The following is a 20,884-nucleotide window of genomic DNA, read 5'->3' as shown; positions in this document are numbered from 1 at the left end:
CTCCTGTGTATAAAGTTGTCAGCCGACTTAGATGGTCCTGCTATTTTGAGTGAATTTTTAAGTTTCATCCTGCGTTCACAACAAAAACCTGCAGATTTACAGAATGACGATCCAAGAATGATAGATCAACAATCTGGATTTTATAACATCTGTAACACTGCAGGTTTCATTATGAAACAAAATTGGACACCGAGCCACATGAGGACGGGTGACCAAAAGCTTGGTCAGGGAGGTTGATTTGAAGAATAAACTGGTGGAGAAATTTAAGGGCAGAATATCAGAGCTTTGGGGCTTAGGCAGCTAAGCTAGACTGCTATTTCTTGCCATTGGTGGAGTGAAGAATATCAAGGCCAGAATTGGAGGAGTGCAATGATCTTGTATTGTAAAATTGGAAGATGTTAGAGAGGTAGCGAGGTACAAGGCAGTCTTGGGGTGGGGATTGAGAATAAGGATGAGAATTCTAAAACTTTCGGTCTTAAAGTCAGTGTAGGTCAGTGAGCACAGAGCTGATTGGTGAAAGGTAGGAGCTGTAGAATACAAGCACCAGAGTTTTCGATGCTCAGCTTATGGAGGATCCAAGGTGGGCTGACTTGGAATAGTTGAGTCTGGAAGTAACAGGCATGGATAAGAGTGTAAACAATTGATGAATCGTACGACAATTTTCATTTTGATCCTAAGATTTACCCACAGTCAATCATTAGCTGAATTTCTGTCAAGTTGTTTAGGCAAATGGTTGGTTAAATCCTCTTAATTGTTGACTTTTTTGTTTCATGTGACCATGGACGATTGCCAAATGGGGAAGTGCTGAGATAAAACATTCAGAACTATTCTAGGCAAATGTATTGGGAAGGCACGATGTGATCTAAACAAAATCAGAATATCTGCAATATTAATTTGACAGTGTTTTGAGAATAAATTGCAACATTGGAGATTACACTTTTTTTAAGTAACCAGTGGTTCAGTAGGTTTATCCAGTGAGCAACTGATCAATATCTACCAAATTCAGTACCCAATCTGCTGATTTGGTGGTTGTTCACTGGATGGTAAAGGGTGCTAAAATTGGCAACAGCTTTTTAGAGTTGGAAGAGTAGGCCAGGATTTCCACCTAATTTTCAGCATTCACTTCTGGACTTGAATGTTTTGGAGGAAATTGTTAAGTGGTGGGGTGGAAAGACAAGTTAAAGGAGTATTTGTTAGTTTTTCTATTTTTCCTCATTTCATTCTATGCATTATTAGTTTAAGGTAACTTGTTTTGGGGTTTTCGTTAAATGATTCTTTTTGCTTGTAATTGAACAATGATAAAATACTACCAAATTACAACTCCCCAACACCTTGGGACAGAGGCGGAAGAGAGGTACAGTTATTATGATGCCTCACAAGGACGATGCTTGAGAAGACAATAGGGCTACTGAAGATGAGGACCATTCTAGGGGTCCCTGCAATATCCTCCAGAAGTACAAAAGAATGCTTTTATTAGAGCCCTACAACGAATGAGACTAATTTTAAAATATCATTATCGAATTGAAAGTTTCCCAATGATAATGCTTCTGGTCAGAATGGCAATTTCTAGCCTCATTCTCTCAAATTCCAGACCCTTGATGTTTCCAGGCTATGGATCACTGTACTTGATCCTGGTTTTTCTTTTCAGTTTCCCAACTTGTAATGGTTTTATTTTCTTTTAATGGAAATTTTTGTGTTAAAATGGTAGGCAGCCTACCATTTTCCTTAAATTGGAAACGAGCTTTCATATGCTTCATGTAATGATATAACTGATCAAATTTCAATTTTTTTCCTGTCACATCACCTGTAAAATTATGCTGGTAGGTTGTCAAATTTATATACATTAGTGGTCAGATCTTGAATTCTAATATTAACAGACTGATTTTTCTCTCATGCTCAGGCTCTTCAATGTCAAATTTGCAGCGTGCGTCCTTCCGCATATTCTCTGATACATGGGGATCAGTGGAGTGCCAAGGCCAGGGGACGATTCAGCTCCCTGGTGAAAAATTGTGTACTGCTTGTGAAAGTTTTCTCCATTGTGCACAATGTGCTACGTGTAGACCTCAGCATACAGTCTTCAAATGTTGAGTGTAATGTGCGGGAAATTCTCATTAGTGAAGGTTTTGCTGAATCGGCTGAAGAGACGTATGAATCAAAGGTTTGATGATTGCAAGTTAATACTGTTCTGCTACGAATTTAATGTACAAACTGACGCAATTCCAATTATGAGAGGGGTTGCTGAAGGAGTGAGCAGATTGAAGATGATTTGGGAGAGGGACTTCTGAGTGAGTGGCGGCACGGTAGCACAATGGTTAGCACCGCTGCTTCACAGCTCCAGGGACCTGGGTTCGATTCCCGGCTTGGGTCACTGTCTGAGTGGAGTTTGCACATTCTCCTCGTGTCTGCGTGGGTTTCCTCCGGGTGCTCCGGTTTCCTCCCACAGTCCAAAGATGTGCGGGTTAGGTTGATTGGCCAGGTTAAAAATTGCCCCTCAGAGTCCTGAGATGCGTAGGTTAGAGGGATTCACGGGTAAATATGTGGGGATAGGGCCTGGGTGGGATTGTGGTCGGTGCAGACTCGATGGGCCGAATGGCCTCCTTCTGCACTGTAGGGTTTCTATGATTTCTATGAGTGGTATATTGACGGTTGGAGTGAGGGACTGCTGAGTTGAGTTGCAGGGGAGGGAGAAAGAGAGGAGCTTCTGAGTATGTTTATTTGGGGAGGTGGGTTGGGCAATGGTGTATGTTGGTGAGCAGTGTGAAGCATCTGGGAGTGGTATGGAACTTTGAAGGAGCAATGTACACAACATTGATTGAATCAAGGAGACAAACTAAAATATTTTGTACATGGAATGTTGAGAGGTATAGTTTTGTGTTTGGGCAACACTTCTAAGCCCCCTTGACCCTGCTGCCTCGAACCCCCCCACCTTGATTCCAACCCACCTTTCCCAACCCATCTTTTTTACATTCCTCATTTTAAGTAGATTACTGGTGAGGTGTTAATTACCAGGTTTCCGATAAAAGGTCATACAGACCTAAAACGATAGCTTTGTTTCTCTCTCCACCTTTACTGCCAGAACTGCTGAATATTTCCAGAATTTTTTGGTTTTATTTTGAGTGTTATATGTGGCTGCATGCTGTCTAATTTGTCTAAGCAATTTAATAAGGTGTCTCACGTTTACGTAGAAACTGGAAGTAGGAGTAGGCCATTCGGCCCTTCAAGCCTGCTCTGCCATTCAATATGATCATGGCTGATCGTCAATTTCAATATCTTGATCTCCCCTTTCCCCCATATCACTTGATCCCTTTAGCCCCAAGAGATATTTCTAATTTCTTGAAAGTTAAGAAGGAGATAAGAACTTTTTTCTGATTCACTTGTGTCTCTGGAACTCTCTTCCCCATCAATGTGGAGGCAGGGTCGTATTTTTAAGGCAGATTCTTGACTAACAAGGGAGTGAAAGGGTATCGGGGGTAGGCAAGAATGTAGAATTGGCCATGATTTTAGTGACAAGTGGTTCAGATTTAAGGGGCCAAATGGCCGATGACTCCTAATTCATATTTATGTATGTTGTTAAAATAAATTTGATGACATTGAGAATCACATTGAGAATAACATGGAGTTATCACTCCATGAATGTTCAGACAATATGCAACCAGATTCAGCAAGTCTGTGCAAGATACCCTGACAGTTCCCATGATGCACACCTAGGATACTCCCAGATTCCAAGGTTGTTCGTAGTCCAGCTTGGCTGGACGGCTGTTTGGTAACAACTGGTATCCATTACAACTCCCGCACCCTAGGACAGAGGCGGTAGAGAGCTACAGTTATTATCATGCCTCAAAAGGATGGTGCTTGAGAGGACAATCGAGCTACTGAAGATGAGGTTCTGCTTTCTGGACCATTCTAGGGGTCCCTGCAATATCCTCCAGAGCACATGCCCCTTATCGTTGTGGTATACTGAACTCTGCACAATTCCTGGGGAGATAGTGGCATTGTTACTGGATTAGTAATCAAGAGACCCAGGGAAATACCCTGGGGACGTGGGTTCAAAACCTATCATGACAGGTGAAATTTGAATTAAATAAAAAGCTGCAATTATACGTCTAATGATGACTATGAATCCATTGTCACTGTCGTAAAAATCTATCTGGTGCTCTCATGTCCATTTGGAAAGGAAATCTGTCATCCTTGCCTGGCCTGGCCTATGTGTGACTCCAGATCCACAGCAATGTTAGTTGCCCTCAGGGTTGGAAAATAAATGCTGGTCCAGCCAGCAATGTCCACATCCCATGAACAAATCAGAAAAAATGTGCCATTGGCACTTGAAGATGAGAACATTGATTCAGCACTTCTGCAGCGAGGTTGCCAAGGCTTCTATCTCAGTCCAGTGGCACCATCTCCTTCACACAAGTTTCTGAGAAGGCAATGACATGACCCCAATACTGCCTCACACAACCTTTGATAAAGTTTCCTGCACCTACCGTTTAACAAAGCACTGAAGAGGCCTGCACCTATGAAAAACATGAAGGACACAAATCATTACAAAACAATATTTATTTTCCCCAGACTTGCAAACAAGGAACACAAAATGGTTGGGACGGTTGCAGAAAAGCAAAATATTAATTTGATGAAGTGAACAAAAGTCACCTGTGAAAATGCATCCTATGTTTATGGTGCCTTAAAGGCACATGTGCGAGTACTGTGTTTTGGTACCCTTCCCTCACTTGTACTGGCATTGGAAGCAGATTGCTGACCCTGCTGTCCTGTTGACCCTGATGACATTACTGGTCAACCTCTGGCCGATGGGGCTTGAGTGACAAGGTTGGGCACTCCTCATTTGTTGTAGCCTCAGAAGATGCCAAGGTCATTGGCAGAGGGGCAGAGGAAATTCTGCCCTCATCTTTTGTGCTGTGAGAGGATCTCACGGAGACGACATGCAGCTCGTTTGCCAGCATGAAGCATGTCTAGATCTTCCTGCTCATCAGTGATGGACCAGCACCAAGTAGAGAGACTGGGTGCCTCATCCATCTCTCAGAGGTCATTACTTGTGAGAGAACTTGCAGGTACCTGTGCAACCCCAAGAACCTTTGATTCTGCTCCTGGAGCTGTCTCTCCGTGAGAGTTGCCACTTTCTCAATAGAGGAGGCTTGGTGTTCAAGGTCAGTGCAGTGCTCAAGCTTGCATGGACTCTTACATTGCAGATATAGCACACAAACCCTCTGAGATCTCTGGTAGATCTTCCTACACATCCTGCTGGACATCCTAATATCTACCTCCTGACGAATGATTCTAGAGGCTCGCCATCTGTCTTGGACTCTGCATAATTCTTGCTTTCAGCAATCCTCCTGACTGCTGGTGCCCTGGGTACTCTCTGCCAGCTCCTCCAGTGAATGTGATTGCCCTCATTACAGTTCATTCCTACCTGAGCCAACATGCCATAGTCCACCAAAATGCCTGTTTCTGCACTGGTAGTTGATGCTGAATGGACGTGATGTGGGTGCATCACTCGCTGATTCCCCTACAGGTGTCAGGAGGCTCCTTAGCATCAGCGCTGATTCCTGATGATGGCACTTCTGAGGGGGAAACAGATTATATCATTAAGAACATCCTCACTAAGTGTCTTTCAAGCACAATGGTAACTTGCTTCAACAGAAAGGTGCCTCACTGAGGCACTGTGACTTGCCAATCTATGGGAACACTGGATTTGCTCTTCTCGCTGAAGGTGCCACTGCCCAGCCCTCGCAGATTCCCCCCAAATCTCTCTCCTACCCACTGGACTTTTCCTGTTCTCAGACACCTGATAACTTTGCTCCAGGGCATCGATCTCAAATGTAGACAAGATCAGGGATGCTAGAAACCCCACAACCTGTTTGTGTATGCTCCATCACTTGTGAACATGAATAAGTGCTTTCATTAGTCCAACCTTTACCTGCTGCGGCATCCCAGCCTCTCGAGCCTTCCCCCAGAAGAGCCAGCTTCAGTTGCCCATTGGAGTGGGACTCCGCACCCACCCACACAGACAAGGTGAGCAACCAAATCTCCCACCTGTTGGCACTCTGCATTTCTCATTCCTGAGTCCACCTTATGCCCACTCTCCAAGGCATCTATATTCAGCTCCTTGCCAAGTTGGTACCCACCCTTGTGGAGTGCAGAAGATGACTGAACTGTTTCTCAGTGGATCCATGTTTAGTGCACCACATCATGCCCGCTTCACCTGCACAGCCACCTCAGTCCAGGCCTACGTCATCTGGTGGTGTGGTCTCCTCTTGTTATCCTGCGGTACAAGTATTTCATGCTGGACACTCTTTGCCTCTACTAAAGTGTACAGACTGTTGTCTGAAAATCGTGGGCCTGAGTGCCCACCAGCATTGGCAGCTTTTCTGCTTGCCCACCAGGCACTGAGGCTGTCACATGCCAAAGCTTCCACTCTCTCAATGACAGTTACGATAGGCTCCTCCTTATACTCTTGGAGCCCTTGAAACTGGCTGGACTTTTTTCATATTTCCCTTGGGTTACCATTAGATCCTGCATTTGCCATGCTCCTGCCCTTGGTGGCCGTGCTGCATTTCACACTGGCCGGCCCTTAGTTGACTAGCCAGCGTGAAATTGCATCTTTCTGATGTTTACAGGTGGAAGCAGACACTGTGGCAGCTTCTTCTGGGGCGGCACGGTAGCACAGTGGTTAGCACTGCTGCTTCACAGCTCCAGGGTCCCGGGTTCGATTCCCGGCTCGGGTCACTGTCTGTGTGGAGTTTGCACATTCTCCTCGTGTCTGCGTGGGTTTCCTCCGGGTGCTCTGGTTTCCTCCCACAGTCCAAAGATGTGCGGGTTAGGTTGATTGGCCAGGTTAAAAATTGCCCCTTAGAGTCCTGAGATGTGTAGGTTAGAGGGATTAGCAAGTAAATATGTGGGGATAGGGCCTGGGTGGGATTGTGGTCGGTGCAGACTCGATGGGCTGAATGGCCTCCTTCCGCACTGTAGGGTTTCTATGATTTCTATGATGATTTCTTGGCCTGCTGATCATGTGCGCTCAATGAGTGCAAAATTCGGGCCATGTTGTCTCTCTGCTGTTATTTCCCTCATCAGAAAAAATAGCTTCTTCTTTCTGCTTAACTTTTTAACACCTCAATCAGATCACTCTTCGATTTCTTATACTCAAGCCCACATCAGGCCATGTTTACATTACCTGTTTTCATAACTTAATCCTCTCAGCTTCCTTACTCTACCTGCTACTCCTCAATATGCCAAACTCTCACTCTACCTTCAGTGTTCAACTACACACAGTCCCCTCCGTAATCACTTGCTTTATGCCATTCACCCCAGTCACCACCTACCACTCACATCCTCCCTATTTTCCTCTCCGAACTACACTAATACTCCATAATGATGCCTTTCCCTAGACTTACTCCTACTACAACTTTCCAAACCTGGCAAATCCCCTCTGAAACACCATATCCTTACATCATCACCTACATTATATATGTAACCTGTAACTTTCCATCAACAGTGCCACAGCAGGCCTGCTATTTCCTTTAACAAGAAACTTAGAAACCCTACAGCACAGAAAGAGGCCATTCGGCCCAACGAGTCTGCACCGACCGCAATCCTACCCTGGCCCTACCCCCTTATCCCTACATATTTACCCACTAATCCCTCTAACCTACATACCCCAGGACATTACGGGCAATTTTAGCATGGCCAACCAACGTAACCCGCACATGTTTGGACCATGGGAGGAAACCGGAGCACCCGGAGGAAACCCACGCAGACACGAGGAGAATGGACAAACTCCACAGACAGTGACCCAAGCCGGGAATCGAACCCAGGTCCCTGGAGCTGTGAAGCAGCAATGCTAGCTACTGTGCCGCGTGTTAAACTGAGAATGTGTGTGTGTGCTACATATACTACAGTAAGTTACTTCACTGGTGTGCAGGTACAGGAGTTATTCTCAAACATTAACTCTCATATGGCCAAGTATTGGAGTTTATTTATTCATTAGTGTCACAAATAGGCTTACATTAACATGCAATGAAGAATTCGATTTTCTGGCTTGAAAGGAGCAAAGCTCCAATATATTAAAGTAATCCATTAAATTGTGTGGTACCAAAGAGTGCATCATCCAATTTTGGCCAGTGCCACAGGAGATCTGCTGGTATTGTTATGACACCAGTTGAAACTACTGGACAAGTTAGATCCTAGGGTGGAACTTGGCCTGATAGATTCTAACTTTTATGTTTTAAGAAACGTGGAGAGTGGCTACTGAACAATCACTGGAATCTGCTGGTGAATGTTTAATAAAAGAATGAAACATTTATTAAATTAAAAAGAAGAATATTAGTTCTTCATGCACAAGTATACCTTTACAGATATATACAGATTCATAAGGATAACATGAGTTGTAATATCTTTCTTATACTCTGATGTTCACAGTAAATGAACAATCTATGTAAACCTGTGGTCTCCAACCTTTTTAAGCACGAGATCTACTCTTTAAAATTTGACTTTACAAAAACCCCCAAAATGTATTTGTGCATAATACTCACCTATTATTAGTATGTATCACACCATCTGAGAGCGCTGTGAAGTCTGAGTCATAGTTTGAGATGGCCAGTCTCACTTAGTCCATCAGATAGGTATCTGTCCGACAGGTGTGTTATTTGGACTTGATTTTCATCTGGGGGGAAAGAACCACCTCAGAGCTATGTGGAACCAAAGTAGGCCTTCACCATGAGTGCACATGATGTCAGAAGAGGGTACTTCTCTCTGTTGACCAAGCTTTCAGCTCTGTCATTTTGCGTGGTGATTATTTCCACATCAAGTCCACTACTTCGTTCAAAAACCTGCTGAAAATTTGCTGTCAGTTCTCCAAGTCCACTTGAAGAAAAGGATGAGAAACACAATGATTTGTTCCATCTTGTATGACTCGTGAAATCATCCATTGAATTGCTTTATCAGTTTGTTCGGGTAGTCACAGAATTTTTTTGGGTGAAAGCCTTTCTGTTTGACTTGTGGTTGGATTTTCTCCAGAATTGGGCAGTGCTCAGTAATTTTGTTCTTTAACTGGGAGGATCAAAGGCCCCATTTCAACTTGAGCGCATTCACAGCACTGACCATGTGTGGCAAGTCTCTGTCCCTCTCCTGCAGTTCATGGTTCTGTTCATTCCATTTTGCACTTATGTCTGTAAGAAATGCCAAGTCTGGCAACCAGACATTCTCTGATAGCTTGCTGTACATCACACTTGTTCATTTAAGAAAGGTGACAATTTCATGGAGCAGATCTAAAAATCTCTGGAGGACTTTTCTTCAACTTAATCACCCCATATCTGCATGAAGGATTAGGTTACCGTAGGTGGCATCAAGCTCAATGATTAACGATTAATCAAGTGATATTGCAGAGCACTGGCACAGATTATGTTGACGATCTTGACAACAGCAGTCAATACATGAGAAAAGTCGATAACCTTGCTCTCTAGCGCTTGTTGGTGGATAACACAATAGTCATTGACAAAGGAGGTGAATTTAGGATCGTTTCTGCGAAGTGCAATAAAGTCTGCATTGACATCCAGCATTGATGGTGCACCATCAGTTGTGATTGAAATTAGTTTCTTGCTCAATGTTTTTCTCAATCACATACCTTTTTATATTTGTTGTAGACATCCTCACTTTTTGTCCTCTCTTCGAGTGGTAAATGAGTCAGGAAGTCCTCCTTTGGTGTTGCATCTTCGAATACCTGCGAATGAAAGCCATCAGCTAGGCTATATCCATCATGTCTACTGACTCATCAAACTGCAGTGAGAAACATACACCCTGTTGAGACATTACCCTTCTGGCTGCTTTTAAAGCACCAAGGGGCATGCTCTTGATGGCTGTCATAATTTTATCTTTGTTTTTAAAGTTTTTGAACAACCATCATAGCTTCCTTGATAACTTTGCCATCGGTGAACGGTTTCTTATGTTTTGCCAGCAGATGACTAATGCAAAAAGATACCTTTTTGCTAGCCTTGCCTTTAGCCACAGGTTTTGAAAAGAGTGACTATTGAGCTTGCAACATTTGCTTTAACTCCCCAACTTTGTAAGTCCAAATGGCGCTGTTTAAAGGAAAATTTCCTTGAAATTTTGCATGCATTGTCTGGTGATGCCATTCCAAATGACCTCTTTTACTCAAAGTTAGTCTCTGTTGACAAATGAGACAAATGGTCTTGCCTTTGACATTCATAAAAAGAAATTAACTTTCCCATCCCTGGTGGAAATGATAATGTTTTGCCCTCTTGGAAGTTCCTGGCTCCTCATTCATAATTTTGTCTTCACCCACTTAGTCCATATTTTGGCGCCTATGATTCGGCAATCAATGAGCTGATATTACAAGAAGCCCGAGTTCCGTGCATTTTTGGAGTGGTTCGGTAGTCAATGAGTTGATTAGCTCATCATCACATGAAGCCCAAGTCCTACGCGTTTTCAGCAGCTGTTCAACAGTCAGTGACGATCAACTTATCGAGACTCTGGGGTCAATCGCGATCGACAATTTGGAGATCACTGGTGTAAACCAAATGGTGACCTGTGGTCAGACACATCCACACCCTGAAACCAGTTTGACAGATGTTATGGATCGCTTATCAACTTCTCTCAGATGCTTGTCACACTGAGCCAACCGGTCTTGCTGAATTCCTCCTTTATCCTGAGGGTTTCCAATCTCAACACTCCAAGTACTCACCTTGGAACCTTCTCCCAAATGATGCTTTCACTTCGTTGCCTTCAACAAAGATCAACCTCCAGGGTCTTGATCTGTCCTTCCAATGTTCCGCTCCCCTAGATTGCCGCATGCATTCAAGCTTCATCGCTTTCACTCTGAGATATTCAGCCATGTCAACAGAACACCACTGTTTCACAGGCCCGTAGTAAGGCGTCATCTATCTTTGGCTGTCTCCTTGCATCTTCTGGCTGCTCACAGGCCTATTTTGCTTTTAGTCTGCTTCCTGCAGCTTTCTTTGTTTAATTCAGAGCCTTCTCTGCTGTTCACTGAACGGGACTTGCATTCGATCCCTGTCCTTGTTCATTGACTTAGCTGTCGTCTTGGGACTTTTCCTCCCCACTGTGAGGTTTTTGTGCTGCTTCCTTAATTTGAGACTTGCTATTTGTCCCTTTTCTGTACTGCTTATTCTGGCAGCTGACTATTTTTTTTTGTCTCTGTGGGCCTGTTGTTAGGCAACAGCATTTTCTTCTGCTTCAGGAGTTATAAACTCTCATTAGAATGCAGGCATCTTTTAAAGTGAAGCCAAAACTCGGGTTTCCTCTTAACACATGAATACAGAACCTTAAACTTAAAGCAATAGCTCATTCCTAACACTCACAAATACAACTTACTTAACTATGTCTATTTCCTAACACAACAAATCTCCCCCTTCATTATTCTGTCTTTATGGATGCAATCAAAATCTTTACGGTCAATTAAAACATTGACTAACAAATGATTGATGCTTGTGCACATGATTTTATCTTCACGCTTCTTTCTGTAAAGGCAGTGGTTCCTTTTCCAATTTCTGATTCCATGATTTTGCACATTCTCTGGTAGGTTGCTTGAAAGGTTGTGTGAGCTTTATGTATTGGAAAGGTATTACAAGCAAACGTGCAGGGTAGCAACCCATCAGCAAAACCCCATCTTATTTACATGTGGATGGTCGCGTTTGTAGTTGTGGGATTAGTTGTCAACTGCCAATTTTCACTCCCAAAATATGATTGTTGAGGCTGCCTGCGATGAGCTATCTTCGCGTCAGATCTAGCCTGGGATGTTCCTGGTTCAGCACACATACAAACAAATATTTCAAGATATGAGCTGCCTTTATTTTTCTGCTTTCTGTATATAAGGACATCAGGGGTTATAGGGAGCTTGCAGGAAAGTGGAGTTAAGGCCACAATCAGATCTCGGGTGATCATATGGCTTATTCCTATGTTTATTTTGCATGTTCTTGCATTATTTCATTTAGTACAAGAAAAACCATAACACATTGCTGATGTTGCGATGTGAATATGTTTTACATCCAGATAAGTCATGAGCAGCTGAAGACCATGTTGCAGTCTCCTCTCCAGGAAAAGTTGAGCTTAAATCAACAGACCACGTGGACCCAGAAGGAAGAAGACTGGAAGCTAGTTCAAGCATTAGAAAAGAAGTTCTCCTCTTCTAAACTTGGTTTTCCAATTTCTAAGGTTGAATAATTGTTTCCACTAAAATGACAATCCTTTGGAATTAAGAAATATGAACTGCTTTTTTAAAATTGAACAACTTTACAGGAAAGTCTATTTACTGACTCAATTGTCTTCTCATGTCTGCCAGGTCAATTTGCATGGTCCCTTCAATCCCTATGAGACCAGGTTTCATAGCATGACGACAATGTCCAGATTCAGGTATTGGAAAAAGAGTAATTCCAGGGTACAATGTTTATTGTTCCTATCGAACTGAATAATTATGTTTTGCATTCAAAGAATAGAATTTTTAATGTAGATATTTAGATGTATTTGCGTATGAAGAATTCCACTTTTTGCCCATTTTGCAAATTAATGTCAACATCTGCACTAACAGTGTAGTCCCATCACAGCAATAGCAATGCCATTATTTATGATGTGTTAGTAGTGCGCCATTTTATAAAATATGCTTATTTTAAGGGTTACTGGACAAAATGTGTTGCACATCAGTGGAAAAGGCTGTTGCTTATAGATGAAGCCAGCTGTATTGTTTTTAAAACTTTTCTTGAGAGCACTTGTATAAAATTAGCAAAATGACGAGAATCAGGAGTTCTTCTTCTGAAGGTACATTTCTGCAAATGCTACTCCATGAAATGCTGTTAAGGATGGGTTGCTTCCCTCTGTTGAAGACACAATCTGCTGAGGAATCCAGCTTTAAATGTCTCCAGGCGAACATCAGTATGGATTAGAGTAATCTCCTGTAATCTTCTTTGTTCTTTATTCTTTGTTCTGTAGCAGAAGAATCCAAAGAAATTTGCTTTAAAAATGTAGTTTGCCAAGGTTCATTTTTTTTCCTACTGTCAGTATATACCTTTATGCATGTGTGCAAACCATAGTTCAATTTTGGTGCACTCGCCTCCGAATCAGAAGATTGTGTGCTCAGATCCCACTCCAAAAACTTGAGCACATAATCTTAACTGAAGACCAATGCAATGCTGAAAAGTGCTGCACTGCCATCTTTTGAATGGTACGCTAAGTACTGGCTGCCCTCTGAAATAGACAATTAAGATTCCATGGCGTTAGTTTAAAGAAGGGCAGGGAAGTTCTCTCTGGTCCCCTGACCAATATTTATCCATGACTCAACATCACTAAAATAGATGGTCTGGTAATTATCTCATTCCTATTTGTTGGATCCTGCTGTTTGCGTACTGACTGTCTTGTATCTTACTCTAAAACAATGACTCCTTCAATACTGCACAAAGTGCACTAGGAATGTTGATTGGAACTCAGTTAAGTGATGTTTGGGAAAGCTGTAAGTTTTTTGGGGTCATAAAACAAAAACTGCATTATTAATGCAAAGTTTTTTTTTTCAATTTTTCTACAGGAATGTTTGGATTGAGAGAGAGAGTATAAATTCAGTAGCTCTGAATAACGCTCCAGAAGATATTCACCAGAGGATGCTGGTTGGTGCATCAGTATCAGTAAATACATCAGGTACTCATAAAGCTACTTCAGACAAAGAAAGTAGTCATGTAGTGGTTGTGAATATAAATCACTTCCTGTATAAATAGATCGGAAAATTACTTGCTGCTGATGGAGCCTTCTCACACGAGAGTGAGGATCTTTAAGAAATTCTTAAAGGCCCAAATTACAAATAATCTAAATCAACACTCTGAAAAATTTTAGCTATGAAGGGGAGACCATTTGGGACATCAAACCTGTGCTGCTGCTGGTTCTGTATCAGAGCTTATCGACATGAATCCATTTTCTTGCACTTTCTCATTTCTTTGATCTTAAACTTCTCAAAGTGGGTGCAGGAGTGGAATAGTAGAATTCCAACTTCTCAAATCCATGCTGCTGACCCCATCTCAGATCCTGGGACACAGTTTTTTTTTAGGTAGTCAGGATAAGACACCCATGCCTTTAAAAGCTATTAATGTTGTTATCATGGGATCATCTTGGTGTGCCCAATGTTTAAGTTCTGTAACCAGGCTAAGCAGCATATCTTTTAAAACAAACTGCACGCATGATTTGAATTTTGAGAGGTTGCATATTACAGTAGAATGCCAATTAGTGACTTGTCCATTTCATAATGGAACTTTTTAAAATGTAGATTGGAATTTTATTATATTCCTGATGCCGTTTTCTGATGCGCGTAAAGAAGCAAGAAATTGCAGGTTGATTTGAGTGTATTCCGATAAAACAAGATTCAGTGCAATATTGTTTTAGATGAATGCATATTAAGGTAATAGTTAAATTTTGTGGTCATGTTGGTTAAGTGCTGATGTGACCAGAATAAGATGTATCTGATTATTACCATTTCTATTGTAGTGGAACACGTAACAATCCTTTTCCATTGTATTTTTATTTCCTTATACAGCAAGCTGTTTAAAGGACTCCATGCTGTTTTGAACTCAGCCACCAGGGGGAGCAAAAGGCTGCTTTGGCGTTGTTCCTTAATCTTTCCTGAGAAATTCTAAAAACATTAAATCACCTGGCAGCGAATGCTCTGTGGAAAACAATTTAATTGTTCGCCTGTTACTATTTTCATTGCTGACTAATGCTAATATCTAGCCCAGTGTTCTATGAAATGGCCTGAAGCATCTCAGCTTCATTGCAAAAGGATTGTTACGTGTTCCACTAGAATAGAAATGGTAATAATCAGATACATCTTATTCTGGTCACATCATAAGACAGCCGAGTTCAGAGAAAAAAAATATACATTTAGAAGTACGATATTGTGCTTCGGTTTCCTCCCACAGCCCAAGAGACGTGCTGATTAGGTGGATTGGCCATGCTAAAATTCTCCCTCAGTGTACCCGAATAGGCGCTGGAGTATGGAGACTAGGGGATTTTCACATTAACTTCATTGCAGTGTTAATGTAAGCCTACTTGTGACACTAATAAATAAACTTTAAGATGAAATTTAATGCAGCGAAGTGTGAGGTGATGAATTTTGGCAGAAGGATTAGGGAAAAGCAGTTATACTTTTTTTAGTGTGTGTGTTAATCAACAAGTCAGACAGTGGCTAAATGGAGCTCACTGAGCCAGCCCTCCGCTGAATTTTGTCGGGGGGCCATTTTCAATGATTGTGAGTCAATGATTGGGGTGCACCACAGCTGCAGTCCAGGTTTCCTATTAGGCCCCACTTGTGCTGATTTGTTGCATAGTGTGGAAACGGTTGAGGAGTGCCCAATGTTGGCATGGCAGATTGAAGCCGGGTGGACAGGCAGTGGGGTCTTTGATGAAGAGGTGGTTTTTAATGGTGGTGTGTTGGTTCTCTTCCTGCTGCCATTGGGCTGCTGCTGTTATTTCTTGGCACGGTGGTCTTAACCATACAGATTGCCATGAATGGAGGTGAGCAAATGGTTGATCAGCAAGATCCTTGTCTAATCCTTCTCCAGGAGCTTTCTTGTTGCAATCTCCAACCTTATGTGAGGGGTGGGATTTTGCTCCGGTCTGGGAGCCAGGAGAGTTGAGTTGATCGGACTGTACTGGAAATGGCATGCATTGTTGTGTTCAGTTGGGTATCCACAAGATTGGTGTGAATGAATTGTACTATGCTGGTGGCAGGATGTAGAGTGATTGGCAAAACATGGGATCTTAGACTTCATAAATAGAGGCATTAATTCCTAAAGTAGGGAAATTATGCTGAACCTTTGGAAAGCTTTGTATAGTCACATCTTCAGTATTGTTTTCAGTTTTGGTCACCACACTTGAGAAGATCTGAAGGCCCTTGAGAGGGTGCAGAGTAGACTTATCAGAAGGGGATTTTAGCGACAAGATTAGGTTGGAGTTGTGCTCCTCAGAACAAAGGAAATTGAGGGTGATTTCATAGAGATGTACAAAATTATGACCTGTTTGGATAAGGTAGACTAGGAAAAGCTTTCTGTTAGTTGAAAGAACAAGATTTTGGACAAGAAATGCAGGAGGAATTGGAGGAAAAACATTTTTTATGAAGCAAGTGGTAATCAACTGGAACACTCTGCTCACCAGGGTTGTGGAAAGGGAGATGATGAATGATTTCAAAAGGAAACTTCAAGAGCGATGGGGATAAGAGAATGTGAAATTGCGAGTCTAGTCAAAAAGGAAAAGGATGCATACATAAGATCTAGGCAACTAAAAACAGATGAAGCACTTGAATACAGGGCAAGTAGAAAAGAACTCAAACAGGGAGTTAGGAGGGCAAAAAGGGTCATGAAATGTCCTTGGTAGGCAGGATTAAGGAGAATCCCATGGCATTTTATACATAGGAACAAGAGGGAAGCTAGAGACGGTGGTGGTCCACTCAAAGACAAAGGAGGGAAATTATGCGTGGAAATAAATGAAGTGGGTGAGATCCTTAATGAGTACTGTGCATCGGTATCCACAAAAGAGAGAGACACGTTGATTGATGGTGTCTCGGAGCGTAAGTAAACCTTCTAGAGCAAGTCACCATTACGAGGGAGGAAATGTTAGGTGTATTAAAAAGCATTAAGGTAGACAAATCCCCCGGGCCGTTTGGCATCTATCCTAGATTACTGAGGGAGACAGGAGAGGAAATTGCTGGGCCTCCAACAGAAATCTTTGTTTCCTCATTGGCCACAGGTGAAGTCCCAGAGGATTGGAGGATAGACAATATTGTCCTGTTATTTAATAAGGGTAGCAAGGATAACCCGGGTAGTTATAGGCCAGTGAGCTTGACGTCAGTGAAGGTGATGAGAGCGGCACAGTAGCACAGTGGTTAGCACTGCTGCTTCACAGCACCAGGGACCTTGGTTCGATTCCCAGCTTGGGTCACTGTCTGTGTGGAGTTTGCACGTTCTCCCCGTGTCTGTGTGGGTTTCCTCCGGGTGCTCTGGTTTCCTCCCACATTCTGAAAGACGTGTTGATTCAGTAAATTGACCTGAACAGGCGCTGGAATGTGGCGACTAGGGGAATTTCTCACACAGTAACTTCATTGCAGTGTTAATGTAAGCCTTACTTGTGATTACTAAATAAACTTTACTTTGAAATTGTTGGAGAAGATTCTTCGGGATAAACTCTATACACATTTGGAACTGAGTGGTCTTATTAGTGACAGCATGGTTTTGTCTGAGGGAGGTCATGCCTCACTAATTTGATTGAGTTTTTTGAGGAAATGACAAAAATGATTGACGAGGGAAGGGTTGTGAATGTTGTCTACATTGACTTTAGTAAAACATTTGACAAGGTCCCTCATGGCAGGCTGGTGAAAAAGGTTAATTCCATTTTCTATTTCAATGAGCAATATGAATGGGGAAAAGAATATGTGAGATGATTTCTCAATTTCATGTGTACTTAAAGGAAACAGAAGTCTTCTTCCTGCACAATTCTCCACTTGTAAGCAACTGTCATCCATTGCTGGATAGGCCAGTATTTATTTCCCAACCCAAATTGTCTTTGAGAAGGTGATGGTGAACTGCTTTCTTAAACTACTGCAGTTCACGTGGTGAAGGTACACCCAAAGTGACTTTTGGCAGCAGTTCCAGAATTTAGACCCAGGGCAGTGAAGGAATATCAATATAATTCCAAATCAGAATGGCGCGTGACTTGGAGGGGGACTTGGCATGTGGTGGTGTTCCCATACATCTGCTGCCCTTGTCCTTCTAGGTGGTAGAGATTGTGGGTTTCGGGAGCCTTGTTGTTGCTACAATGCATCTTGAAGATGGTATACACTGCTGTCACTGCTTTGGTAGTGGAAGGAATGATTGTTGAAGATATGGTCAATGGAGTGCCAATAAGTGGGCTGCTTAGTCTTTGGTGTTGAATTTCGTTTAGTCTCTACATCCAAATCATTGATATAGATTGTAAATATTTGAGGCCCCAACACTGATTCCTGTGGCACTCTACTAGTTATTACTTGCCAACCTGAAAAAGACTCATTTATCTCCACACTCTGCTTCCTGTTAGCTAACCAATCCTTTATCCATGCTAATATGTTACCCCATACGAGTGGTTCCCAACCTTTTCAGTGACAAGTCACACTTCAATGAGAGAAGTAATTCCATGGCACACGCACTTTTTTTCAGCTGAATTTGACACAGTCATTAGCACTGCTGCCTCATAGTGTTAGGGACCTGGGTTCAATTCCAGCCTTGGGTGACTGTCTGTGTAGAGTTTGCATGCTCTCCCTGTGTCTGCATGGGCTTCCTCCTCTGGTTTCCTCCCACAGTCCAAAGATTCGCAGGTTAGGTGGATTGGCCATGCTAAATTCCCCCTTAGTGTTCAAAAATGTGTAGATTAGGGGGATTAGCAGGGTAAATACTGGGTTACGGGGACAGGGTCTGGGTAAGATGCTCTGTTGGAGAGTCAGTGCAGACTTGGGCCGAATGGCCTCCTTTTGCGTTGTAGAGATTCTATGGTTCTATGGAATTCTTTAGAGTCATAGAGATATACAGCATGGAAACGGGCCCTTTGGTCCCACTCGTCCACGTTGACCAGGCTTCCTAAACTGAACTAGTCCCATCTGCCTCCCTTTGGCCCATACCCCTCTAACCATTTCCCATCCATGTACCTGTCCAAATGTATTTTAAACGTTATAATTGTACCCGCTTCTACCACCTCCCCTGGCAGCTCATTCCATATACGCACCACCCTCTGTGTGAAAAAAGTTGCCCCTCAGGTCCCTTTTAAATCTTTTCCCCCTCAACCTTAAACTTATGCCCTCTAGCTTTGGTCTCCCCTACTCTGGGGAAAAGACCCTGGCTATTCGCCTTATCTATGCCCCTCAGGATTTTATAAACCTCTATAAGGTCACCCCTCATCCTCCTATGCTCCAAGGAAAAATGTCCCAGCCTCTCCATATAATTTAAACCCGGTAACATCATTTTAAATATTTTTTGTACCCTTTTTAATAACACCTTCCCATAGCAGGGCGACCAGAATTGTACCCAATACTCTAAATGTGGCCTTACCCAATGTCTTGTACAGTTGTAACATAATGTCCCAACTCTTGTACTCAACACTCTAACCAATTTAAGGGCAAGTGTGCCAAGCACTGCCTTCAACACCCTGTCTACATGTGATGCCACAGTCAAGGAATTATGTACCTGCACCCTTGGGCCTTTCTGTTCATAAACACTCCCCAGGGCCTGACCGTTAACTGTAAGTCCTGGCCTGGTTTGTTTTACCAAAATGCAACATTTATCTGAATTCAAGTCCATCTGCCATACCTTGGCTCTCTGCTCCAGTTGATCAAGATCCCGTTGTAGTCTTGGATAACCTTCTTCACTGTCCACTACACGACCAATTTTGGTGACATCTACCAACTTACTAACCATGTCTCCTATATTCTCATCTAAATTGTTTATAGAAATGACAAACAACAGTGGACCCAGCACCGATCCCTCCTGCACACCACTGGCTACAGGCCTCCAGTCTCAAAAAACAGCCCTTTACCACCACCACTTTTCTCCAATATTGTATCCAATTGGCTAGTTCTCCCTCGATCGCATGTGATCTAACCTTACTGACCAGTCTACTATGTGGTACCTTGTCGAGGGCCTTGCTAAGTCCATGTAGACAATATCTACCACACTGCCTCATCTATTTTCTTGGTCGCCCCTTCAGAAAAGTCTATCAAATTTATAAGACACGATTTCCCACGCACAAAGCCGTGCTGACTATTCCTATTCCGTCCTTTGCCTCTCCAAATGCATGTAGAGCCTGTCTCTCAGAATCCCCTCCAACAACTTGCCCACCACTGATGTTAGGCTCACCGATATGGAGTTCTCTGGCTTTTCCTTGCTGCTTTTCTTAAATAATGGCACGACATTTGCCTTCCTCCAGTCTTCCGGCACCTCACCCGTGGCTGTTGATGGTATAAATATCTCTGCTAGGGGCCCTGCAATTTCTTTCCTAGCTTCTTCCCACAATGTCCTCCGATAGACTTGATCAGGTCCCAGGGATTTATCTACCTTTGTGTTTTAAGACCTCCAGCACCACCTCTTCTGTAATGTGGACACTTTCAAGACATCACTATTTACTTCCCCAAGTTCCCTAGCTTCCGTGACTTTCTCCACGGTAAATACTGATGAGAAATATTAATCATAAACACCTTTTCGTAGTGAGCTACAAGCGGTGGGGGCCACCTGGTGTCCCGCTTCCCAGTGTCCCATCTCTATGGAGATGGAACTTCGGCGCCTGTTACATTTTTGGTGGGTTCTGTGCGGATACGTGCCGTTTCCGGCCATTTGGAAAGGTGGTATCACAACCTGCAATAAATCTTGAATTATATTTATTTGTATTTGTTTTTAAATGCCTGTTGTAAATTAAGAACAATTGAATTAAGCAAGACCATGGCAGAGGAAATGTTACAAACCATGACTTGCAAGTTAAATCGACAGAATGTGTTCAGTTTCAAAATGAGAGAGAAAAGGATTCTGATAGATTTGGATTTGACCTGAACTGTTCAGTTAAATTCATTTTTTTAAAATTGCCGAAATCCACAGTGATCTTAGAGGGTAGCCAAAGCAAGTGATTTCCATGATAAGTGTGTCGTATGATTGGTGAAAATAAATCAGTTATACTTGGAGTAAATATTTCTTTCATTCGGACTCCCTATCTGGAATGGGGAAGTAACAGAAAGCTGATTAATACTGGATGAAAGAAAATTACTGAGGAAGAGAAGTAAAAATGATTTATCTGAAATAGAAACTGATGTATGGAAATACACATCAGGCCTAACAGCATGTGAAATAACTTTGCT

General features: G+C 42.6%; 1 protein-coding gene across 1 annotated transcript in view; it reads left to right on the top strand.

The window, feature by feature from the left end:
• The window catches only part of tdrd9 (tudor domain containing 9), a 135,736-nt gene that overhangs the window by 97,162 nt on the left and 17,690 nt on the right, over window positions 1–20,884 (top strand). Inside the window, exons 27-30 of the mRNA XM_078233120.1 lie at window positions 1,901–2,158; window positions 12,040–12,201; window positions 12,329–12,399; window positions 13,562–13,671. Coding sequence (XP_078089246.1) covers window positions 1,901–2,158; window positions 12,040–12,201; window positions 12,329–12,399; window positions 13,562–13,671 — 601 coding nt within the window. The remainder of the gene's footprint in view (window positions 1–1,900; window positions 2,159–12,039; window positions 12,202–12,328; window positions 12,400–13,561; window positions 13,672–20,884) is intronic.

Source organism: Mustelus asterias, chromosome 18, assembly GCF_964213995.1.
Source record: "Mustelus asterias chromosome 18, sMusAst1.hap1.1, whole genome shotgun sequence".
In the NCBI taxonomy this organism is placed as follows: Eukaryota; Metazoa; Chordata; class Chondrichthyes; order Carcharhiniformes; family Triakidae; genus Mustelus; species Mustelus asterias.
This window is presented reverse-complemented; position numbering and strand designations above follow the sequence as displayed.